Here is a 25,839-nt window from a genome sequence, read left to right as displayed (position 1 = left end):
TTCTTTACATTTCATAACTACATGTCTAGACATTTATGTGTTTACTCCACACAACCCACATTTACTATATCTTCTAATTTAACCAGTGGGGTCATTCATATTTTTTCAATTATAATAGAGAAAGATATTTAGGAACAATCAGTGGTGTGATAAAAGTTGCCCGACCTTGTTGGGGTTAAGCTCTTTTCTGTTCACTGGTGTAGAGTCCTTGATCATCACCAAAGTATCTTCTCCAAAACACTGACTGTAGAAGTTCTAGGAGTAGGGAAAATGTGTAGTTAAAAGACTGTTCACAGTACAGTATATCACAGTTTTTATGCAAAGATCATACAGATTTCACTGCCATTCAAGCCTATTAATTAAATAATGAAACATTCCACGAAGTTAAAGTTACTTTTTTTAAACTGTGCAAGCCAAAAATCAAATAACAGTTTAAAATTTCATTTAGCAATGGATTCATGGCTTCTTTGATTCAAGACAAAAGCTGACACTGTGTTGCTCTTCATGCCATATTATTTTCATAAATCTCACAAAAATCAAAAACAGATGGATGATTCTAAGTTTTACTCGCAGTCATCTATGCTGCAATCACAGTCTCTCTGTCACTATCAAGCTCTTCCAGTCCAGCCAGTCCTTTTCACTCCCACCACACTCACACATTGTTTCACAACATGCATGCAGACACTCACTCCTCTCTTACCTCCAGCCTGTGAGATATCTCAGGCAGATGTGTGATCCCTGGTTCCTTGTAAATGAATTCCCGTTCGTCTAGGTCTCCGAACTTGGCCCCATAAAAACCCACCCGGAAATAGGTTCCAAACATCCTCTTATGGCCCTGGATGGAAACAATGAGACGATTTTATATAAGTCTGTAACAACATCAGTATTATATTCTTTCTCATTATATTAATAGCCTTTTATGGGGGATTTCTTGTGAAAAACACTTTGAAGACTTTATTTTAAATATTCTATATATGCCTGTAAACCATCTGAAAAAAAAAAACTTATTCATGAGCACAACCTATAACGTTAATTGTCCTACTCAAAGACCTAAGTTGTCCAAAGTCATTTTAATGAAATATATTCTTATGATCGTGCTTATGAAATACTAAATAGGGAAATTTAGCTACCCAAAAGATTTTGAAATTGCTTTTTCATTTTGAAAATGACTTTCTTATTTCTATTTTAACCTTCATTGAATAAATGAAACAGCCTCTACAGAGCCTGCCAGTTATTACCTTCTGAATGATGTTATCAAAGGCTCTCTGTAGTTTGTCATGAGTGGATGTCAGTTTTCTGAAATCCCTGTGAGCCTCAAGGATTGGTATGATGATCTTGTAGACCTCATTCACTGCCTCATACAGACCACCCTGATAAGACAGCCATCACTGCTGGTTAGCATGAATACATATATCGAGAGGAATTATTACATTTAACACCAAAAACAAAAAATCTAATTTTCTATGGCATGACAGCCTTTATAGTTGTCATATTTATCCACTGAATGCAAATCATTAAGTGCACTTTTAACCACATAACCTGCATCTGTTCTAATCATCTAATCAAGGTTTGTATGTTAACACTAAACATGCAATACGAGTGCAGCTTTGTTTGTCTCACATTGCTGAAGAGCTCAGCAGCCTGCTCGAGCAATCCCACCAGGCCGCTCTCAGTGAAGTAGCGCCCCGAACACACCCCATCCTCATCTGGGGACAGGATGTCATCTGACACTGCTGACTCCTCCAGCACGTTGGGGGAGATGTTCTGAGGAGAAAATCAGTTAGCTAATCAATCAATTAGCCCTCTTAATCAAATAATCAATCACGTGGCTGACTTTAAAAGGAGATGTTCTACAGTGGGAAATGGAACTAATTTGATGACCATCCAATCAATGACCTGTTGACTGCTGCAGGTTAGAATGTCCTGTACCAGAGCGCCACAGAGGTGTGTGCATGTGTGTGTGTGTGTAATACAGCTCATCGATACCACCATCATCACAGTTACTGTTGTAACAGTTTGTTTTCAGTTCAGCGGAACAGTCTGTTCGCATGTTCCCACGGGAGCACATTTGCCTTTTTCCCCCCCTTCAACTTCAAAGGCGTCGTGTTAAGCAGTGCTACCGGGGGGACCATATTTATATGTTGACGTTATGAGTGTACAGCTCCCCCCTCTGGACACATACAACCAAATTTGGAAATCATCCGCGGGGAGATGTGTGATGTGGTGTGTTGTGCATGGGGAGGGTTTGCCTCCGTTCAACAAAACAACCAACAGCCACAACAAACAAATGATGAATGCTTATTTTGTGCGGCTGTAATTGTTGCTCTTTTTTTTTTTTTTTTGCTTTCAGTCTGAACATGTGTTTGTTATTAGTTCTTTACTAATTTGTTGTGTATACTTGTGTCTGTACTTGTGCTCTCTACCTGGAAGGTGACGCTGCCAACAGGCAGGTACTTGTGATCCTCCAGCATGCTGAGGTACTCGGCAACCAGGGCAGCAGCGTGGACCAGACACATGGCAGACTCAGTGTAACACTTCCTGTTGTTGTGCTTCTCAGCCATGTTCTGCAGCCAGGTCAGACGGAGGTCAGGAGACGTCTGGTAGCCCTTCGCTATCCTGAGGAGGAAGGGAGAAGAAGGGTATATGGCTTCTCCTTCATTTAACAAGGTAAAAATCTCATCGAGATTAAAATCTCTGTTTTGAGAGAGCTTTTCAAGACAGCGGCATAAAAGTTACGACAATAAATACAATACAGACAAGATAAACAGGCAAGAAACTATCACACATTGCACAAAAGAGCATAAATACACACAGCATAAAACACATATTTTAATTTTGCAAGAGAAATCCAAATAAATTAGAGACAAGTTATTGCAGATGGTGCAGTGATTAAAGTTGTGGGTATGCTGCTGATAAGATAATGTATATTTTAGTAGTACAAACTAATTTGTGTTTACATATTTTGGTATAAGCTATGAGAAAAATACAGAGAAAGATCAATGCATTTGTCATGTGGAATAAAAATAAAAAAATTGATGTAAAAAAACATCAATAAGCAGATGTAAAACATATATACCACACAAAATTGGAGGCCAATTAATATTCTTGACTGAAGTCAATTATTTAATTATTTACAGAATATGAGCAAATATATGTCTACATTTGGGAAGTGAATGTTTGAAAAGGAAATGTGCAACATGTGGGAAGATTAGCGTTTTTATGGGCAACAAAAATATGGAAAATGTGTTCCTGTTCTTGGAATGCACGAATAATCATTAGCCTAACAGCATGGGAATAAATCTAAAACACTCTGAATGAATTTATTTATAAAGGAGGTGAGTCACTATACTATATTTATAAATGAATTCATGCATCTGGAGACCAAATGTATTCTGCGTCAACGACCTATGTGTGTTCGGGAGCTTGGAGGTAAATGTTGGGGTGAGTCTAGGTAAGCGTGTAAAGCTAACGGGTTATTCTGGACAGCTGTCAGACACTCACCAGGTGACCGAGACCAAAACCCAAACAGAAAGGTGCATGATAAATGACACATGTAGGTGACATTAGAGCATGTTGAGGTAAAGTGCCTACATCAACATACAGCACATGTATGCTCTCTTTGTCTCAGTGTTTCTCCTTCGTGCTTTCGCAGACACACACACACACACACACACACACACACGCTTGTACACACTGTTTGCATTTGCATAATACACAAGGCCAGATCAGAAGACTAAACTGCTACCACATGGTAACCATAGTGAGGGCAATAAATAGAGACAAAACAAGCCAGACCACAGAGAAATAGAAACCAGCAGCGACATAGAGTGAAGCCACAGGTTGATGAGAGAGAGAAGAGGGGAGCGAGTGAGACATTAAGAGACACTGAGGACAAGCAGAGACATAGAGACAAGCTTTTGTGGATTTCTGTTTCTCACCTGTACATCAGGTCCATGAGCATCTCAGGATCTTCCTGGAATTCTCTCATTTTCACTGTGTCTGACAAAATACTGTTAAGGTTCCTCAGAAGCTCATCCACCTGAATATACAAACACACACACAAGTGAGAGGCGTGAGGTTACAATATAATGAACATCAGTAATGTAATAGCAAAGAATTGTTGAACTATGTGAGTGTGATTCTATTATTTTATACCTGTGAGGGCAGTTGAGTGTTTTGCATGTCAGTGTCCTCCTCTGCGTAGGCCAGGATGGTGCGAAGGGAGCGTCGTAAGTATTCATCCTGGAAGTCTGAGGACTTGCCCACCAGTGAGGCCAGAGACATGGTGACCTGCATCTTCACTCTCGAGAAGTTCTGATCAAGACAGAGAGGACCCCAGTAAATCTTAAGAGTTTTGCGATGTTTATCATAAAATAAGAGGTTCAAAATTCAAAATTCTGATGTAAAACTTCAGCTTAGCGAGGCTGAATTTCAAAATGTCTATAGATTTCTACAGACTCTGATATTATAACCACTGTGTGCTGCTCTGGATAAAAAAAAGTAATATATTCAACAGTTAGACAAGGCACTCTAATGTAATGGACAAATGAAGATAACAACAATGAGAACATTTCTTCTTCAACTATTTAATGACATTTTGCCTTCCAATAATGGCCCGGCCTGTATTTACTTTAACAAAAGGGGGCTTTTAATCAGAGACAGTTCCAAAGCACTCTAATTTCCTTATACCCTTTCAAAATGTCCTATAATATGCTTATGACCTAAAATATCACTGCTTTATGCAACAGATGCCAGACACCAATACTACTGCATATTGGGCAGAACTAATCATTCTAAAAGATGACCTATTAATCAGAAAAATGTGCTCTACTCTTGTGATATCAGTAGGATACCTGTGATCACTCTTGGCAATAAAAGCATCCATAAATCTAAATAAAAGCTACTAAACCCAGAAATATAAAATAAACATTAATCAGAAATCTAAATGTCTGTACTTAATTGTGCCTGGGTGACTGAGGAGTGTCAATAGGATTTTCTAATACATGCAATGGAAAACTTCCAAAGCTTTTTCAAAGTCATAAAATTCTGCATCTTTAGAAACACTTTGCTCGTGTCATGTGCATTTTCTTTATTTATTGCCATTTGATAGCACACAGGAAAAGATTTCATTATGCACTTAAAAAAGGATGATCAGCAAAATTAATACTGGTAAGATTAAATGCCGGTTATGTGAAAATGTGCAGGTTAAGCTGTTTTCTCTGCTCAATTTGTTTGTCTCTTGTCCTCTCCCTGTATTTCCTTGTCTCTCCATTCTTCACACTACCTGTCCAAGATAACAGGCCTGACAAACACCCATCTCCATCCTCTGCAGCGAGCTCTGTGTGTGTTTGTGTGTGTGCGTGTGTGTGTGTGTGTGACAAGAGTGTGCCTGTGTATGTGTGAAGTCCCATCTATCTCCAGCATGACCAGCTAAGCGGGAAATGATCTCCCATTAGCAGAGACATAATCACCCATGGATCATCTCTACGGCCCCATTCTGTTCAACTGAGCATAGAGCCAGAGCCTAACCACCCATCACTGCCCTCTAACTCAGTGTGTATGTGTGTGTGCTCAAAAGTAGCCTAAATGATAGCTTAAGTCAACACATAACCCTCTTTGTCTTTTTTTCTACTTTTCTTTCTTTTTTTTTTCTCCCTTTTCCTCTTGCTCTCTTTCCAACCTTTCCACAACTGGACTAGTTTTAACCACAAATATCTGTTTTAAATAATTTGTTCCATTTCTGAAAAAAAAGCCTGCTCTTTTCCTTGTTTTTATTTCCACAATCTAAAATTAAAGATGGAGAGAGGGAAAAAAGTGTGTGTGTGTGTGTGTGTGTGTGTGTGTGACAGAAGGAGAGCAAGAGGAGGGCAGATGAAGGGATGAAAACATAAACAAAGGAAGAGGTAGAGAGTAAGTTCTGTATGAATGAGTCATACGGCTGCTACGCTAATTCATATCACAGCTTCCTCTGTATACACCATATAAACAAACATACGCTGGGACAAGCAGGGGGCGAATACTCACTTTAAACTGGAGATGTTGTGTGTGTGTGTGTAAGTGTGCTCAAGACGCTGGTGTCTGACTTTCATTAAAGTGTACAGACTGTAAACAGAGGAAATGTCGACTGCAACAGCAGTTATTGAACTTGCAGAGAAAATGAAAGAGGATACTCTATCCTAAACCTCCCTTCCTTCAGATCTGTCTCTCCTCAATCTTGTCCTTTCTATTTCCCCCCATCACTGCTTCACCTCTGACAAAAACACTCCTCTATCACCATCATGATTTCTTTTCTTCTTCTTCTTCTTCTTCTTCTTTCACACTCTCTCTCTCTCGCCCTGCCTTTGAGGCACATATACTTACACAGAAGCATAGTACACGCGCACATATTCACTCACGCATATGTGATGCAACACATACACACACACAGAGGTCTGGCTGTCATTAGTTAAAGAGGGGTAGGAACATGGGGAGGCAGACAGTGACATATCTCTCTGCTCTCTACTCAGAGGCACATCCTTCAGCAGAAACTTTCTGCAGCACGCTCAAAATAGACATGGAAAAGACATTAAAGCCGAGCAGGAAAGGAAAAGTGGAGAAGATAGGATAAGATGTGTGTGACTCCCTGCTTCTGTGAGTGTTCACCAGAAAATGTATCATAAGCAATTCTGCACTCTCATGTGCACTCAAACTAAATTTCATCTGACATAAATGCAATTTTTTCTGCAAGCTTAGATGTTAGATGTGGTTTTATCTGCCAGAAAGGTAGCAAATGCCTGACATTTGTTTGTGTGTGTCTGGGCAACCCATTGAAACATCGCTAATGTGCAGCATGTCAGCATGGATAATTGTGTACGTGTGTGCTTACGCTGGCATTGCTGTAGCTGTATCTCATGATGAGGTAGAGGGTGGCACAGGCCTGGCTCCTGTTCTCATCCACAGGGCTGCTGCAGTACTGAAGCACCTTCTGGCACAGGTCTGCACACTGCTCCGCCTCCTCCTCAAACAACAGGTCCCCAAACTGCACACAAACATGAAAATGAAACAAGACACACAAGGAGGGATACACATACACACACATGCATATATACATATATAATTCTGGCTTGTATCAGCAGTTTGCCACCCCCACAAACAAATAAGAACATTTAATTTGGACACTGATAATGCTCATGCAAACACATCAACCCACGCACCTCACCTTCTCCCAAATTTTGACAAGGTGCAAACAAACACACAAACGTATAGAGATCTACTGTGTACAACACACACAAGACATCATGAAAGTACCTTGACGACAAGCGCTCTGAATGTGCTGAAGGTGTGGGAGAGGAATGTGCTACTCTGGCTGCAGGTGAGAGAGTGGAGTAAAACCTTCAACACCCCACCAACCACACTGTCCTTACACTCAGCCAATGGCACCGCCTGGACAGGAGACAGATGGGAAAATTACCAAATTATATGAAAGTAATGATAACACTTGTTGAAAGACTGGGAAACCCATTGAATGCAAACTTTCAGTTTCCTGTGCAGCTGTAAAGTATTAGAAAAGCCTTCCAAATTCTACAACTGCATTATAATTTATAGGTGTTCATGTTTTTGTGTCTATGGCCTATGCATACAGTGTTGGAAGATTTTGCATGCTTGCAAGTTAAAGTGTTCTGACCTGTACGATGGTCTCCAGCAGGTCCAGAATTATGAGGTTTGTCTCTGTGGCTAAGTTTCCACTGATCAGAGCTTCCTGGTCCAACTCTGCCTTTGTTCTGAAGGAAGATGGGACATAAATTCAGATAGATATTCAGAAAGGATAGGAAAACAAAAAATATATAAAGATAAGGAAAGGCAGGGAGAAATACAGACAGACAGACATGATAAATTTGAAAAGCAGACACAAAAGTTATAACATACTTGTCTTGTTTGTCGTTGGTCTGTCTCCACTGTGTGAGGTCTTTCCTCCAGCGCAGGTTCTCTCTTTGACCCATGGTCCTATCCATTCCTGTCAGAGGTCAAAAGTCAAACAAGCAGCCAGTCACTTCAAGAAAACTATAATACACATTTATTCGATTACAGATTACATACTACTCCTGTATGTCAGAGAAAGCCATGTACTTTACTAGATGAATTTATGTTATGTTATATGACAAAAATTTAATCCATTTGGATGCAAGAAGTTAGTTGATTTGCTTGAACAATTGCTGATAAAATATGAACAGAAAATGCAGATCTAAATTTGACTGAAAAGCAATTCCAAGTAGTATTCCTTAAAGTGCAAGGACATAAACTACCTCCAACTCGCTTCATCATTTCCCCGCGGGCTCCCATTCCTCTCAGCAGGGCTTCTTCCAGCTGCAGCTTGGCCTGCTGAGATTTCTGTAAGGCCTGGGTGCTCACTTTGTAACTGCTCTGTTTACCCTACAAACACACAAAGTTACATATGAGCCAGGTACAAATACAAAACATTATTTAATAAATACATTTTCCTTAAGTTCTTTATTTATATAAACAAAGAACTAAAGTTGCAAATAAAAATATGCACAGCAAGGTTAAAACAGCATTAAAATAAAGGCAATAAGATCAGAGTCATCCATCCATTTTAATAACTCTGTCTTTCAATGATGCGACTGCACAAAACAAGATGATAAATGAGCAAACTGACCATGTACTCAAAGCAGGACACACAGATAGTGAGGAGCTCCAGCAGCTTATTGAGCTGTGAGGGAGGCATATCCACAGTCCAGCGCTGAATCAGATTCCTATCGGCGTTCTTCATCACCCACAGGAAACACACCAATAGGTGGCGACTGGTGTCTGCTGCGAGGGTGGCTACAGTTTTACCGTGCTGAGAAGAAGAGGAGATGAGAGAGACAGAGATATGCTCTTACTGAAGAAAAAGAGCACCTGCACTCACACACAAACACACACACAAACATCCATATATGCAACTGCCGGTATGAACACCCAGACCGGCCAAAGAAATACCAGATTAGAGGATAAAAGAAATCCAGGTGATGCATACAAAACAGGACTCAAATGTATATAGAAGTAAAAATAAAAATAATCCCCTCAAAGTACATTATGTTATGATGTAGATAAACAGATAACCAGGTGAATTATTTGATTCAAAATGCTTTACAGCAAAAAAAATACATTTATTTTTATCTTAGCTGATCCCCACTTGGAAACAGATCCATAACCCTGTCAGTGTCAGTTTATCTACTGCTCTCCCCTTTGAGTTATACAGTGTATATAAAAACTGTATCTGACAAACTAACAGTATATCATTCACAAAGTTCTCTAAACCACAAAGATGGCTGGTCGGTTCTTTCGCGCCGGCCATAGTGAAGTATGGTTCTTTTCCCCATCTTAATAGGTGTTAAATCTACTGCAGATTCATTTACCTTCATTCATGTGATGATGAATCGCTACTGTAGAGGGCTACTGCTGCTTCACTGTGTGGCAGCTTTGATAAATGTAGCCATTAACCTCCTAGTGCTCTAGGTGTCCCACCTAGAACCTAGTTTCCAGGTTTTCGTACCACAGCAGGAGTGACTGAAGCTTACCAACCTCAAATATTTGTAGCATGTAATTAAAAAACATCTATTGTTTATTTGGAAATGTGCTTTGTGTGACAAACTATTTCTATTGGTGAGAAGGGGAACTGCCAGAAAATGAGGAACAAGCACTCTGGCAGCCATGTTTGGATCTGTGATGAATACCAGTCCAATGACTCAGTTGTGTGACTATTTGCTTTTCCACAACGGTATTTCATGTAATAACGTACAATCAACTTATTCATCTTGTGGAGAAAAGCAGAGAAAGAGGAAGAGAAAGGCAGTGTTCAGTTTAAGTGCCTGTGTTGCTGCTGTAGCTACACTTGATGGATGTGTTTGTCAGGCAGGACGGCCCTGTTCACTTATGATGGCAATGCCTGCCCATAAACCATCTCCTGCAGACGTGTGTGTACGCATATGTGTGTGTGCGATTTTTCAGGATGGATGAAGTGTGTGTGTGGCTCTGACAGCTAATCAATCTACCTCAGTGCAGCTCACCTGTTAGGAAGGAGAACACTCACAGATATAGTCGCACACACACACATACACACATGCACTTTTGAACTTTTAAAAAACAATGAAAAGCACACTATAATCCGTTTTCATCTCATCATTAAGAAATTATTTCAGAATTTTACCAAGGATGCCATGGAAACGAGAACATTCCTCCCGAGCGTGTTGAAGGGGTTCCCGGCGATCGCCATAGCAACAGACTGATTGATGGGTGGGACATTTTCAAGGTCATCTTCAGGTCCGCCTGTCTTGTTTTTCCCACTGCGTGCGTCTGAAACTACGGAGACAAACAGGGGTCAAATTTGTTAAACTAAAGGAAAGAGGACTAGAGCACACAGAGTCTTAATTGTGCAAAACTGTGACACTTCAGTGTCTTTATCAGAGTGTAAGTAACCGTAGTAATCAAGCATCTACAAATGTATACAGTAAATAGGCAGGTAATTTCCACTTCAAAAGAGTTCTTCAGTAAGAGCAAAGCACTGATTTCTCTGCAGTTTTTATTCTGATATTTTGCAAGTTTTGTGCTTATTGTATGTGTGTGTATGTGTATATATACCAGTGAAGTCCAGATAGTTGGTGGAGTCAATGATAATGCCCACCAGGGGGAGGTAGAGAGCGGCCACCTTGGCTCTGACCTCAGGTTTCATACAGCGATGGTCAAGGTCATGGGAACACAGCAGGCTGTAGATGGAATTGATGGCCTTTCTCTGGACCTTTCCCCTGTATACACACACAGATAGACAGTCAGGCAGCCATCAACCTAAAACCTAAAGTACAAAAGATGGCTGGCTAGTTCTTTCACACTAGTTTTAGGAACTTGGGAACAAGTGGAAACCGGAAAGTGTCTGTGCTTTCATACCCCTCTGATTCCATGTCTAGGGCAGCACTGAGCTCTGTCAGCAGCAGACCAGTGAGGTAGTGCTGCTGCTTAAATTCCTGAGAAAGCTCAAACAGCCCCAAGATCCTCTGCTGCTCCTGGAAACTACACGAACCGGAACTCTGAATGGAAAGATGAAAGGAGTGACAGACACAAAGAGAGTCGGGGAATTAAGTTAAGATGTTCGCCTAAATGTAAAGTAAAATACTTTTTACACTGAAATATTTCTTTTCCTGGCCATGCAAACATTTACACCCCTCAATAATTATTTTTTGTAGCCTTGTTGATTATTTCTTATCCCTATAGAGCAAGTAAAGATAAAAACTTTATATGCTGCACAGACTGTGAATCCCTCTTAGATACAAAAACTCGACTTGTCTCTTAGGAGTGTCAGTTTATTATGCTGACTCAGTCTGCAAATGCAAGTGCAACGTTTGACTGACAGGTGGGCAGACCTGTGAGGAGATGGATGGACATGGTGAGGCAGGAGCAGAGGCAGGGCTGCTGAAGAAGAGGCTCAGGTTGAGGTAGTGCTCGTGACTGCACAGGATTCGCAGAAACTCCAGGCGCATGCTGATCAATGTTGGCATTGAAAGACTTTTAGCTGACATCTAGAGGAGAAATAGAGCAAAAACTAATCAATTTATTCACAATACCACTTCAAAACATATACAGAAGTTAAATAAAATGTCTTGGCAACAGTCACAGAGGAAACATATTAGTGCAAATGGAAGCCTCTTCTTCAAAAATCAAAAATCAAATAGTTCCCACAGGGTAATTTATTGAATTAATGGATTTTAAGACATGCTAAATATTTTTGGTTTGTTCTCAGTGCTACTGTACCTGGTTGCAGTAGTTTTTCACCAGCTGGAAGACAAATCCTCGGTCCATGAGAGACAGCAGGTCGTAGAGGAAGAAAGCCAGACTGATGTTGACTTTCTCTGCTTGCTCTACCTCCTAAAACGACAACAATCAACAAACAGTAATCAGCAAGCTGTACTGGGACTATCTCGCCAAGCATCTAGCTGTGCAAGCTGAGCTTTTGATACTACAGAGGCAGAGACAGAGACAGAGACAAATATAATTAGCACTTCCAGCTCTGTTGTTTGGAGGACACTGACAACATGTACACTGAGGCTGCAACTGCTTCTACACAATCCAGGAGAACAGAGGGTACACAGATGCAGTGTTTTGGGTAAAAGGCACACCGGTCTGGTTGAGATGATGATGAGCTTAATATATTGTCGTCATTCTCATATTCTTTACCTTATGTTGTTTGACAAGGATGGTCCCAATCTCAGCAGTAACCACAGAGACGATGGTGGTGATGTCATCTTTAAATCGGTCAGAGAAGCGGCTTCTTCGAGGAACGTTGTTCTTGTCAAGCTGAGACACATGCTGAGCCATGCTTTTCACCTGTTAATAAAAACAAACACACATACTCATAACAAACATAAATCATAAATGTGAATCATCAACCATAAAACAACAGGAGGGAATACCGACGATACACATTAAATAATACAACACATACAAATGAATGTAAATTAAAAACAAGAGTGATTAATATACATTTGAGTCAATAATTTGTCAAGTAACATGACAAAATTGCAAAGTCGATTTAATAAAAATGGTGACCTGATAATTTAGAGTTTTTAATCATTTATCATCATTTTCTATCCTCATTTTTCATTCAATTTACAAAAGATGCCTTTTATTAATTAAAATGAGCATCCTCTAGTAAGGTCTTTGCAGGCAGAAACATAAATAAGTAAGATAAACTGAGAGGATGAGAGTGAATGTAAGTGACGATCCACCTGAATAGTAAAAGAGAGAGATAAATTGTCAAGGGGTTTGATAAATTACAGGCTGCAGTGCTTTAAAATTCCCCTTTATTCATCACACAATAAAACTATCATTTATCTTTTAAGGTATGTGGCCACGAGGTCATGTATTGTTTGGTATGAGCCATTTTTATTACTTCATCCATTTATCATGAACATCTGTTGCAGTTCTTACTTTTTCTCTCGCAGTTAAATGTCAATCAAAAATCAGCTTTTGTAAATTAAAAACACACAAACTGACCAGCAGCTCAAAAAAGAACCAGGCATATTTATATGCATTTTCTCTGCAGACCCCGGTGCTGACGACCATCTGTAGGGCCAGTTCCTCATGAAACTGCTGCAAGACAGAAAATACACAGTCTGTAGTGAGACAGACACAGTTTCTCTTTGGTAACGGATAGAATACAGAACATTGTATCAAATACACTATCTGCAAGCATTATACTGGGCTATGAATTCATTGGGAAACACTGGCTGAGCTTTGAGCAGGAAAAAAATGTCAACCAAAACCCAAACAACCACAGAACTGGAGTCCTTATGGTGTCACACTCCCACCATGTGGTTACCAGAGGGAACTGGTGGTTAGGACCTCCACTCATTCAGCTGCAAGACATTCAAAGTCTGAATAGTGTTTAATAGAATCTATCAGAGAAGTTTATTCCCCCCAAATTAATTGAAAAAAAGTTTAGAATTTTTATCATAATATACTACAACCACAAAATATACTAGATTGGTTTCTGTTTAAATTTTATATTAGGACAAATATCTGTTCTAAAGTTTGAAATATTTTCTTAATTTTTGCTATAATTAGCCTATAAACTGATGGCATGTCATGCATCTTTGTCTCTACCTTCTCTTGTTTTGTTATATCAGCTCACCTTGTTGTACTAAGCTGCTTACATCCTATTGTACAGCTTGGTTTCAGTTTGTGAATTTGGCCGTCTGCCCTAAGTGACAGCTATAAGGCTACATTCAGATGAAAGTAATTTGGAAGGCATAGGCTCATAGAAACAGATTCATTGTCATTGTCTAAATGTCACCACATAACATCATCAATGCAAATCTTAATGCTCTTATTTCTATCCTAAGGAGATAATTGACATCATCACAATACAGCAACATCAATTTTGTTTTAGGGAGCATGAGTAAGAGCAGATTCAAATTTTAATCAAATTATCGGTGACACAGAGGTTGAGAAGTGTGGTGAGAAAAAGTTAAGGGAAGAAAAAACTTTGTACCTTTCGGTTAGAGGGCCTGGTGTTTCCTATGGGGTTCTGATGGTTGGTTAGATCAACATAGGTGGACATGCGGCTGCCTGGGTTGTTGTGGCCCTGGAGACAGACACAGAAACACACACACAGAAACACACACACACACACACACACACACACACACACACACACACACACACACACACACACACACACACAGAAATTATTTTCATTCTATACTATCATTATATCCTGATTTATGATTAAAAAGTTCATGTCCCTGATTTAGATTTGATAGTTACTGAGAATGGAGCTTTAATTGAATACCTGTTTGATAATGTTTTTGCATTTTCTGAATATCTTTCTAAAGTATGGGATAGGAGAAGAAAAGTAAAACATGTAACATATAAATTCCTCAGACTCTATTCTATATGGACTGCAGACTATTGGTTTATGAACTGCATAAAATATACACTGTTTGGCACTAATGGATGTAGGTATAGACTCTCAGGGGGATGTGTTTGTGTGTGAGACCACTTTCCCATTCAAGCGAATTCATTCTGTCATTCATTCACTCATTCATTCATTCAGAGAAGTTCCACCACAATGAACATGATAGATGCTTTCATTAGAGTGGGTGTCGAGTGGCCTATTACAATACCTAATGTACTGTGGGGATGAATATCAAATGACTGTTTTGTGTGTATAAGGGAGTATGCTGGGATATTTACATACTGTAGTGTGTGTGTGTGCATGTGTGTGTGTGTGTGTGTGTGTGTGTGTGTGTGTGTGTGTGTGTGTGTGTGTGTGTGTGTATGTATGCGTGTGTGCGTGTTTGTAAGTGTGTGTGTGTGTGTGTGTGTGTGTGTGCAGTTTGTAAATCCAACCATTGGCTTAATGAAATATGGACTTTCAGGGAAAATGTAGGTACTGATAGTTCAATATTTTATACCATACTTTTTTAAATCGATGCAAATTACCCACTGTGTGTACCTGAATGGGTTTCACTCACAAATGTCTTTTGGCAGCAGGCCAAAAGCTAAAAGCTTCTTAAAGTGCATTTGACTTCTTGGGACTTCAATGCAAATCAATGTTTTGTCCAATGAAGTGGCAGCTCTGACAGCATGCAGTCTACCTGTGCAGTGGTTTGGGAAAACTCCGGTTGGAGCTCTTGAGTACCTTGGCAGAGAGGATGTTTTTGACCTCAGCATCTTCAGCGGAAGTGTGTGGATTAGGGATGTCAGGGTTGCTGCTGCTGCGGCTCCTGGACTCGAAAAGCATACTGCCGACTGAGGCTGCCGTGGCCCGACCCATGGTGCTGTAACGGCTCTCTGCAGCGGGTATACTCCCTGAACCTGAACACATGTTTATGGACACGCAAAAAAAGATCCATTTTTACAGTAATGCTTAAAATTATCACAGCAATATCCTTGGAAAAAATTAAACAGTAAAAACAGTCAGAAAACTTCAAACTTATAAATAGTAGAACAGAATAATAGAACAGTATCAGTACCTGCATTTTGTAGGTCTTGAGGGGGATCAGGCAGACGGAACACCCAGTAAAGGTAGGTTGACAAGAGGCTGTTCCTACCCTGCTGGTCTCTGCTCAGCTCCACGCTGTTATGGAGACTATTGACAATAGACACCACTGATTCGAAGGCTATCTGGGCGAAATTGGCTGCAAGACGGAGACATAAACATCCACACAAAATGTTAAAACTATAATATAGATATCAAGATGAGACAGAATAACATCAAAAATATCTTCATAATATCATCATGACAAATCGTTACTTGGTCTTAAAAATGGCATTACAATACATTATATTAACAATTAACACATTACATTAACAAATCGATTCAGAAGTATTTATCAAAAGTATCATGATCTCTAATTCTGTCAATGGTTCAGCTTTAGAAAATGTCTCAACTGTGAGAAGGACTTGTAACTACATATAATTGTTCAGTGGTGTATAACAACTGTAAAATCACCAGGAAAGTGCCATTTCTGTGCAGCAAGAGTGAATTCACAGGACTATGAATACTGATTATTTTCATTATTGATTCACAGCACAGCCCAAGGTGATGTATTGAAATAGCTTGTTTTATATTACCAGTCTAAAACCCAAAGAAATTCTGTTTACTCTCATAAATGACAAAGAAAAGCATGAAAAGTATTTTAGAAGCTGAAAATAGGAGATGTTTGTCATTTTTGGCAAAAAAATCGATTATCGAAACACTTGCAGATTAATTTTCTGTCGCTCAAGTAATAAATTAATCTACTCGAGTGGCTCAAGATAATTCCTCACCAGTCTGACCAGCAATGACCATTGGCTGCATGATGAGGGTGAAGAGTTTATCCAGCACCAGGTGGAGGAAGAGTACCAGAGGCTCTAAACTGGAGGAGGACAGGGAGATGATGCTGAGCTTCAACTCATGATCCAACTTGTTCTCTGGAATCTTCTCCTCTCTAACCCGCAGCGGGAACATTGCTCCACCCTCCAGGGCATGACAGAGGGTGAAGAAACGCTCCAGGTGGTTGTCCTGGTACACAAAGGGGATGATTTGTTACAGTGGGCAGTTTGTAGATAAAAAGTGACAGAGGGATAAAGACAGAGAGAGAGACAGATAAAGAGACAAAGTGTGTGTAATGTTCTGGGGGGGGTGTCCGGCAAAAGCAGAGTGGACATTTGTTATATTATGTGTGGATGAGAGACACAGAGGGGGGAAGGAACGAGTGAAAAAGTCAGTCAATGTGTTTTTTCCACCATTACTCACCTGTGTGTGAACAGATGACACAGCCTGTACCTCAAGATTGAACAGTCCTTTGTGACTCTCCATCCACTTGACTGGGGGGACCTGGGGGGGAAGTTTCTACAGAACAAAAAGAAAAACAGAAAATGCAACTGTGGGTGGTCTTCTATGTCTATGTTTGTCCATCTTCATCTAAGAAGAGTTAATTAATTCAACAAGTAATAAAAACAAACAGTTTTCAGATTAAAAATTGCTTAACTTCTTTATATATACAATGTGTGTGTACATGTAGAATGGATTGTTTAAATGTATACATGATATGTAGATGTGTTTACCTCAGGCGCATGCAATGAGTAGTTGAAAGGTAGTCGGTCCAAGACAATAGGCAGACAGAATTGACCAGTCTGCAGTCGGTCATTATTTAACATGGGCAGCCACTGGATTAGAGGCAAACAGCAAGCATGTTACAAAACATGTCATATAATGCAGTGATTTCCAGAGTGATTTGACAAGTAGTGATCTGCCACCTGACAGACAAACAGGTTTCTCCGCACATCTTCCAGCAAAATGCATCATGTGCTTCTCAGCTCAAGGCTGCAAACTTCCAGAGTTAAAAAAAACACAAACTACCCTTTGATTCATTATCCAATATATTTGAAACCCTGTTCAACCAATTATCCAATGACAATTGTACACCTGGTCTAGGTTGACTATATATGTTGTTTGCCTCATGTCTTTGTCCACTTTGACTCTGATGAAGACACAGTACTGTCAAAACATTAGTCTGTTTGCACAATTAAAGGCTGTTAATTAGTTGGGATAGAATACTATGACTTTATTTAGAAATTACCTACTGTACATTTAGAAGGTTAGATAGTGAAAGACAAAATCTTACAGAGTATCCAATGAGATTTTCGCAGTTGCCGCTCTGGTTCTGTTTCTGCTGGCAGCTAACGTGGTAAAAGGTGAACAGCAAGTGATGTCTCTCGGTCAGACGGGCTGGAAGAGCCAGCTTCACTTCCTCGTAAAAGTCTGGGGACCTGAGGAAAGAAGCAATACAAAACAAAAGAGGGATGGTGGGGACAAGGATGGACGAAGACAGATGAGAAAACAAGAGAAACCCAAAGCCAGAGTGCAACAGAAAGAGTCAAGGAGAGACAGAGAGCATGAGACGTTTACTGAGTCTATTTATATGACAAAACTCTACAAATATGATATTATTCTAATATAACTAAGGAATGTGTACTTACTTGTTATGATAGGTAACAGGGGTGTAGATTTCCTGCACAAATTCAGGGCCACTTGATTTCCCAAAAATGACCTGTGAATGGACAAAGAGGGGGAAAAAAACACAAATCAAAGGCACAATAACTTCAGATGTTCTTATAAGATCACATAATTCATATGATACACCTGTGTAGACTGACACTGACAGGGTTAATTACTGTGATAGGTGTTGAGATTTCTGGCTTTCAAAATGATTTCTCTGACATGCTGTTGATTACTCCCTAACTTCACTGTATGTGTTTATTCATGTTGCAATGACTGAATTACACGATGCATACGCTTCCATGAGCCCACACAGTGGAATTATCAGCACTGTTATAATAATGATGTGAGACGACAGATCTGAACAGCAGCACTCACAGGCAGAGAGCAGCTGGGGTCCTCTCCACTCATAAACTGCATTTTGATGGCAATATTTCTCGCTGATGTCAGCCTGTTGACAAAGTTTAGCCTCTGGGGATAGACGTAGAGCAGGTTCCTAAAGAGACATTGGGAGAGAAAGTGTGCCACGGAGACATGCTGTTTTAAAAAAAATCATGCAAAATGCTTCTACTTTATATATACAATTTGACAGTTCAAATATACATCACTAGATGGCACCATCTGTACAGCAACATCTTAAGTCATGTAGTAGTAAGGTGATAGTAACGTCACAGCCAAGTCATAACAACCAGTAATTTACTGTGACCTTCTGTGGTTTTAAAATAACACTGTAATCTGACTTGAAACCTGGAATGCAGGGAAATACCGCAGATTACACTGAACAAATGCTCAGGGAATGTCAGTATGTAATTACCATTCAGAGGACTTGTTCACACATACACTTCATTACAAATGACACTGACATTTGAACTGAGTTAAACTCCTGCTTTTGTAGGCTGCCTCCTTATTGTTACTCAACTAGATGATTTCACCTGTTCCTGGGTGGAAACACCTAAAAATAGGCACAACACTAAAAAGAGCAAAGTCGCAAAGCGATGTCAGTTCTTGAGTGATGAGTACAGCATGACTATTCTTGTTGCCTTTGGCTTGTGAGAAGAATAAACTGTCTGTGAAAGCAAACAAACCTGTTTACACCTCAAGCTACAAATCATTTGTTTTTTCAAAAGCTTGTTTGTATTTCATCCCGTGGAGGTGCAGGTTTTATATAAGCGGTTTTCATTTCCTCTGAAAATCTACGCAATAGGCTCACAAAAATGTATTAAACATAATAACAACATTTTGATTAGAACAATAACAAAATATCTCCTTCTTTCCACTGTGGTAAGTGACACTGGATAAAAAAAATGTAGCACAAAAGTGTAAATGTGAAAGGAGTGTGTGGTCATATATTTGTTATGCCCTCCTACCCACCTGTAAATGTTGTGAGGGACATAAACCTCATAGGCAGGGAACTCCAGCACCTCTTTGGCATGCCGAATGTTTTTCTCAGCCACAGGTTTGATAGGGATGAGCTCAGTGGACAAACAGGCGTGTGGAAAGTCATGGAGTGGAGAAATGTCCAGTTTTATGGAACCTGAAGGTACAGGACAAATCAAACTCACATATCAATGACATGCCAATACAGTATACTACATAGTATATAATATCATATATCACACTGTCTTTTTTGCATAATCAATACACAAACAGAAACATACTGATAAAATTAAACCAAAACTTATGAACAAAAAAGCATTAAATAAAAATCTCAGATTGGGCAATTAGATGTGATGAGAGATGACCTGGTATTGTCTTGATTCTCCTCTGTGGAGCGGAGGTTTTCTTAATGTCAGCCAGGAACTTGAGCAAGTCCTCATCACTCAAACGATCTCCCTCCTGACACACACACGTACACACACACACACCAAATTGGCACAGTTAGCTTCGAAATGATTTTTTAAAATAAAAAGCCAGGATGACAACAACTAAAATAAAGCCTCAAAGTAAGATGTTAAAAAAAACAAAACACTTGAATAAGTTACAGCCTTTGCTTCAAGGTTAAATAATAGAGATGTTTTTTTAACAGTGGAGTCAGTCCTTGATGGCTGCATGGTAGAAACATTATAGGAACCTGATGGAATGCATGGCAGAGCCGGGTTAACCAAACAGTAAGACAAGGCTAGATTATAATCACTAGCTTTTTCTATCTGTTAGACTGTACTGTATGTTGTATCTCAAGGAATTCACACATTTTCCACAGATTTGTCTGTCTCTTTGTATTTGGGTACCGGCCCAACCTGTTTGAAGATGGTGCTGATAGTGATGGTAGCAGGTTTGAAGGAAGCAATGTTACAGAACTGATCATCAATGGTATTGTAACGTTCAGAGTTCCTCCTGGGCAGCTGTGCTCTCCGGTCAATGCTGCAGGATTTAGCTGGTGAAACAAAGTGTAAAGGTCATAGGTCAAATGAAATACACACAGCTACACACATTTTAAAGAAATGCACATCTACATTCAAATTCATCACTGTCAAAATAGACACTCTTAAGGACAAACACACATAAGGATACAATTGCACACACCAGGTTTTGGGATGTCGGCGTCTGCAACATCGCGTTCGATGGCAGCAGTGCTGATGACCTCCATAATATTCACGGTTGCCCAAGCGAAGGGCATGCGATAGCGACCCAGCCTTTGGCAGAATGCCTCCGCCTGGCTTCGCAGCTTCTCCAGCTTGTCCTTGTTCTGAAGTACCAAACACATAATTGAGTCATTTTTAAATACTGCATTCAAAAAATGCTTTCAACTTCAGAACATACATAATACTGTACCCATGATTAAAATGTTTAAAGGTAAACGCAAAATGTACATCATATTGTTTTGTGAATTCAGTGGTCAGTGACCAATTTTTCATTCATTACCTTTGAGGAGTCACATTCCCTCAATGTCGTGTAGGGGTCAGCACAGTCACTGATCTCTCCCTGCTGGAGGACCTTTTCTATCTGAAACGCAGACAGTAAGAACACAAGCCATCGGATCAAACTCTAAAACCCTGTTGGCAAAGGTATACAGCATATGTGTGTGAATCAAAGTCAAGATACATAGATGACAGGGTACAAGAGTGTAATGTAGGACTAAGTTATTTAAACCCAGGAGAAAAATGGCTAAAGCCTGTTATTTCTGTTACACACTGTAGCATTTTTTCACGTCATGGATTTCATCATTACCTTGATGACCAGGTAGATGTCTGGTGCAGGGTATGTGACGGAGAAAATGGCAGATCTGGCCAGGGTGGAGGGATCCACATGTGGAGAGTGAGGTTTCAACAAGTTTCTAAACTGTTCTGAGTTCAGGTCACAGTAGAAGTTCTCTGATATCTGGAAGGAGACAGGGACGGATGTTTCTTTACCAAAAGGACATACAAGGCTACTTCTGTTGACAGAATGTTCTCCTATCATCAGTATCAGGGTGTAATAAAATGCAAAATGTCAGTCAAAGGTAAAGTAGTTCCCAAAGAAAGACACTGTCTTCATGTAAACCAAAGACTGATCCTGGAATATCATCATTCAGTCCACTCTGGCGTTTCTCCACTTGCCTCCCCAATGACCTCAGGATATGAACAGAGCCATATGTCCTGGCTGCCCTGGCCTGGTGTGTGTCATGTGATCCTATTCACTGCTTATCCCATAGGACCTCCATTACACTTACCACACCATAGAATATTTCTGGGCAGACAAACCTGCCCAATATGTTAACTGGAATCCTCAAGATAGTAACTGATCAGATTACACACTCGGAAAAGAATTCTAGGATCACTGTTGGTTTCTTCTAAATCTGATTTTCTTAATAGCAACGTGACAAGCCAGAGCCCTCCTACAGGAAGCCAAACTACCAAAAAAATGTTGCAACTGTGACAGCTGTGACCCTGTTCACAATAATATGAGGCACACTTACTGCAGGAGTGAAAGTTCTCAAAAGACCACAGTGGAGGGAGTCTACCTTTAACTGAGAAATGTCTGATTTCAATGACAGAAATCACATCCCAATAATCAAAGCCAGATGGCGTTAACACTGTATTATGATTGATATTCCCATTAAACAGAACAAACACGTCAAAGAAAGTGCAAGTGTTCCCTGAGCCAACCTTCAAACCAGTAAATGTGTATTTAAAGAGATACAAGAAATCCAGTGATCTTGTTTCAACATGATGTTTTTGTCAAACCACTGACAAGGTGTGACTGATACACATTGTTTAAGAGCACAAGCGTAACCCACTAGGACACACTTGCAACCACCCCAGTGTTGCCAACTTAGCACCTATGTAGTTAGATCTGGTGTCTTAAAGGCCCCTTAAATGACTTTATTTGAAGAAAGAGCTATGTGACATCTTGCAAATTTTTGGGCAGATGTTTTTATATTTTTCCAGGAAGAGATTATCCAATACAGCTTCGTGGATCTGTGGTCCTCCTGCATACTGTGGTCATGGTCTCTGGGTTGACAACTGCTTTCAGTGAGTGAGAGATGTTTTGTCAATGAAACAGCAAGCAGACTGGAACACATAGCTAACTGATTGCACAGTATCCACTGCATATGTGAAAACACTGTGTTTTACTTGTTCCAATCGCTCTGTGTATTCAACCAATGGTCTGTAGTCACGGTCCAGCTAAACTAGACTTGCCTAGTCTTGCTGAAGAACTACAGCAAGACTACTAAAGGCTCTTTGTAAACTCTTTTGTGGACATATTTGTCTGATTTACTCTAAAATCTTTGTTTATATTCATGAATCTGATATCATTATTCAGTCAGAAGTAGGCCACTTGTTGGGTCAAATACTGTGTCTGTACCTTGGCTGATGAAACAGAGAGACATGATTAATAACCAGAGTATTATATGGAATTATATGAACATCTGCTGCAGATTTCACAGATGTGGAACAACAAAACTGATGTGAAAAAAAAAACAAACACAGACAGAGCAACAAAATTCTCATGAGACACATAGAGGCAGCCGTATGGTATGCAGGAAAAAAAGGAGAGAAAATGAGGCAAAGAGGCAGCAGAAATGTGCAAGAATATAAAATGTAAGTCTCTTGAGTAGAAAGAGAACAAGAAACAAGTGTAATGAGGAGAGTGTGAATGACAGAGTGACAGAAAGTTTAAAAAAAAAAGAAAGAAAAAGGGGCGATAAATGGGTCAGCAGCAAATGCTTCACAGTTCCACTCCAATTCAATCTAACTGACAAAACAAGCTTGACAGTTTCTCCTTCACCCAAGACAGAGACACATTTCATAGCACTTTAACAGTCTGGCTTTGTCTCTACTCAATGTAATGCACAGGAAGTTCTATTATCCTCCACTAGGACACAGTTCAGTTCAGCACATAATAAAATTAGTCACCTTAAGCAAAATACACTGTGACAATGTGACACTTCAGCTCTTCTCCGATAGATTGACATCAGAGGGAAGCAGATCTGAGAATATCCTTGATTTACAGTACGCTCTGTAAGACACGTGCAACAAATTTCATATAGTGCATGATATATACTGTTTATCTTCACTTTAGCAGTGATGTTGTCCTAAGACTGGCTTATATACTGTCTATTTTCAAAATTTCAGAGCAATAAATTGCGCAATATTACCCATCAGACCATATTAGAGCCACCAGTCCCCCAGACTGGGCAGCAGTGAGAAGAGGGCAAGGTCAGTGGGTAAAACCCTGTCTCATCTGAGAGATCCATGAGCACTTAAGCACAAACTAAGTCCGTCCAGCCCCTTCACCCAAAAAACTATCCAGCTGTGCAAATCCACAGAAAAAACACAAACAGTCATGGCTCAAAAGGGTTGAGGTTGTGAAAATCCGGCACAGTATTAGTAGTTACGGAACCAAAAACATGACGACCCCCGGGGGCATAAATATGTGAGGATGATGAGACATAAAACCTTGCAGATTACACTGATCCCTCACTACCACGCAGACTGCCAAAAGAAACTACGAGACCTCCCCACATCAACAGGACGCACATGACCCACAACAGCCATAAAGAAACAAGGGTGGGAAAACACTTTACGCTAAATAAGATGTGCAGTACATGCCATTTTCATCAAGTTTATACAGTATTTGTAATTGTTTTTTTTGGTGAGACATTCAGAGGTTTAAACTAAGGGTTTACTTGTGATGTTTTTCTCTATTTGACATTATGTCATCATTTATGAGATGCTTCCTCTTGCTACATTACCTCACATAAACCCTCACCGACAGTGACACTTAACATGGTATTTTTTTGGTAAATGGTAAATCGACTGCATCTATATAGCAATTTTATTAAAAGCACTTTACAATTTGCCTTTTATTCACCCACTCACACACAAAACACCCCCCCCCCACACACACACACCTGGCCTAACATTCAAGACCAATGACCTACACTTCCTGTGAACTTCACTTGTGAAAATATCAAGTTTCCTCTATTGAATCTGACATACATTGCTTAGTAATATTTACAGATGTGTGTGAGTTACAGATGAAAGTAAAAACACATTTTGTGTTTAATAGCTGATCATGATATGATACAGGCCCATTTACACCATCATTTATAAAGTATTGTAAACAGACTTTTTACAGCGAAATTGGTGTTTGTTACTGTATTAGTCATAGATAAGATGACCTGTCAGATTGGAGAGTAATAGCATGTTTGGATTTTAAGCTGCTGCAATAAGTAATGATAATGATAATGATAATCATCCATCCCCACAGACAGAATTATTGCTGAATGAATCACAAACTCTGCAAAACAACATAATGTAGCAAGGTGATGAGTTTCAGAATGAATAAGACCTGTGATCAAAAGTATACCCAACAACAGTATCCACAACAAACACACCACAACAACATTATGAGCTTCACTAAACTGGCTTTGACCGCAGGGCTATTGTGTTGTAAGTTGTTTGTGATTTTTTCCTACTTTTGTATGTGTCACACATGTTATAACATGATTGCAGTAAACTTTAGAGACAACATTCAAACAACATGAAGTAGAAATTTTGAAGCCACTGTGAATTTGGTATTCAAATGAAGCCAAAAGTTTCTTACCTTTTTCTTCTCTTTCAGGTCATACAAGGCCATAGTGGCAAATAGGGGCTCAATGTCAATCTCAAACCTACAAAGAGAAGATGTAGTAGTAAGCAAGAGAGACAAATATTCAATATACGCAACAATGGTACTTAGATTTTATCTGGTACTATACTTAAATTTTAGTTACTATTCCTGTAGATTATTGTTTTATCAGGAAGCAACAAAATGTTATACAGTACATGATGACATGTTTGAACTGAGGGTTAAACGAAAGGGGATGAAGTTGCCAAACCACTGCAAGAAGAGAAATAAGTTCAACTCAGACATTTGTCAGTGTTTATGGGTTGCAAGAGGGACAAGTGAGATCAAAAGTGAAAAGCAGAGAAACTCTGTTTATGTGTGTGTGTGTGTGTGTGTGTGTGGGTGAGTGTGTGTGTGTGTGTGTTTGTATGAATGATAGAAAGAGAGACAATCCCACAGAGAGAGGGAGGGACAGCGATTTTCTGGAGAAGAACAACAACCACTGCACTCCTCCACCCTCCCACACTGCTCACTCCGTCATATCTACTGCATGCCTTTTTGAAACAACTACTGAAGAGTTTAAAGTCATGATTGGATGTGAGATACAAAAATGTACTGTATGTTAAATGCTGAATAAAAGGTCATTTTCATGAAAAGGGGGCCTTACAACCATTTCCCTTTAACACAACCAACTATTGGTTCCTTGTCCAACTTATGACTGAAACAGAAGGCAACTGTTGAAACGATAGAGCTACTCCCCCTCCTACAGTATTATGAAAATGTATGACATA

At 39.7% G+C, this 25,839-nt stretch overlaps 1 protein-coding gene across 2 annotated transcripts in view; it reads right to left on the bottom strand.

The window, feature by feature from the left end:
- The window catches only part of dock8 (dedicator of cytokinesis 8), a 53,440-nt gene that overhangs the window by 8,100 nt on the left and 19,501 nt on the right, over positions 1 to 25,839 (bottom strand). For both annotated transcript variants that reach the window (XM_067612586.1, XM_067612593.1), the window contains 36 exons: positions 25,046 to 25,112; positions 21,185 to 21,334; positions 20,879 to 20,959; positions 20,540 to 20,702; positions 20,254 to 20,390; positions 19,759 to 19,852; positions 19,388 to 19,550; positions 18,395 to 18,512; positions 17,998 to 18,068; positions 17,643 to 17,787; positions 17,083 to 17,184; positions 16,772 to 16,867; positions 16,303 to 16,537; positions 15,507 to 15,671; positions 15,173 to 15,348; positions 14,021 to 14,113; positions 13,024 to 13,119; positions 12,205 to 12,354; positions 11,782 to 11,895; positions 11,394 to 11,549; positions 10,921 to 11,060; positions 10,618 to 10,781; positions 10,187 to 10,338; positions 8,654 to 8,836; positions 8,283 to 8,409; positions 7,906 to 7,993; positions 7,664 to 7,760; positions 7,288 to 7,422; positions 6,866 to 7,018; positions 4,156 to 4,314; positions 3,939 to 4,039; positions 2,424 to 2,616; positions 1,621 to 1,764; positions 1,239 to 1,370; positions 701 to 835; positions 166 to 255 (listed from right to left, as the gene is read on the bottom strand). In XM_067612586.1, the coding sequence (XP_067468687.1) occupies positions 166 to 255; positions 701 to 835; positions 1,239 to 1,370; positions 1,621 to 1,764; positions 2,424 to 2,616; positions 3,939 to 4,039; positions 4,156 to 4,314; positions 6,866 to 7,018; positions 7,288 to 7,422; positions 7,664 to 7,760; positions 7,906 to 7,993; positions 8,283 to 8,409; positions 8,654 to 8,836; positions 10,187 to 10,338; positions 10,618 to 10,781; positions 10,921 to 11,060; positions 11,394 to 11,549; positions 11,782 to 11,895; positions 12,205 to 12,354; positions 13,024 to 13,119; positions 14,021 to 14,113; positions 15,173 to 15,348; positions 15,507 to 15,671; positions 16,303 to 16,537; positions 16,772 to 16,867; positions 17,083 to 17,184; positions 17,643 to 17,787; positions 17,998 to 18,068; positions 18,395 to 18,512; positions 19,388 to 19,550; positions 19,759 to 19,852; positions 20,254 to 20,390; positions 20,540 to 20,702; positions 20,879 to 20,959; positions 21,185 to 21,334; positions 25,046 to 25,112 (4,765 nt within the window). The remainder of the gene's footprint in view (positions 1 to 165; positions 256 to 700; positions 836 to 1,238; positions 1,371 to 1,620; positions 1,765 to 2,423; positions 2,617 to 3,938; positions 4,040 to 4,155; positions 4,315 to 6,865; positions 7,019 to 7,287; positions 7,423 to 7,663; positions 7,761 to 7,905; positions 7,994 to 8,282; positions 8,410 to 8,653; positions 8,837 to 10,186; positions 10,339 to 10,617; positions 10,782 to 10,920; positions 11,061 to 11,393; positions 11,550 to 11,781; positions 11,896 to 12,204; positions 12,355 to 13,023; positions 13,120 to 14,020; positions 14,114 to 15,172; positions 15,349 to 15,506; positions 15,672 to 16,302; positions 16,538 to 16,771; positions 16,868 to 17,082; positions 17,185 to 17,642; positions 17,788 to 17,997; positions 18,069 to 18,394; positions 18,513 to 19,387; positions 19,551 to 19,758; positions 19,853 to 20,253; positions 20,391 to 20,539; positions 20,703 to 20,878; positions 20,960 to 21,184; positions 21,335 to 25,045; positions 25,113 to 25,839) is intronic.

Source organism: Thunnus thynnus, chromosome 2 (genome assembly GCF_963924715.1).
Source record: "Thunnus thynnus chromosome 2, fThuThy2.1, whole genome shotgun sequence".
Taxonomy (NCBI): Eukaryota; Metazoa; Chordata; class Actinopteri; order Scombriformes; family Scombridae; genus Thunnus; species Thunnus thynnus.
The sequence above is the reverse complement of the archived record's forward strand: the minus strand, read 5'-3'. Positions and strand labels throughout refer to the sequence as shown.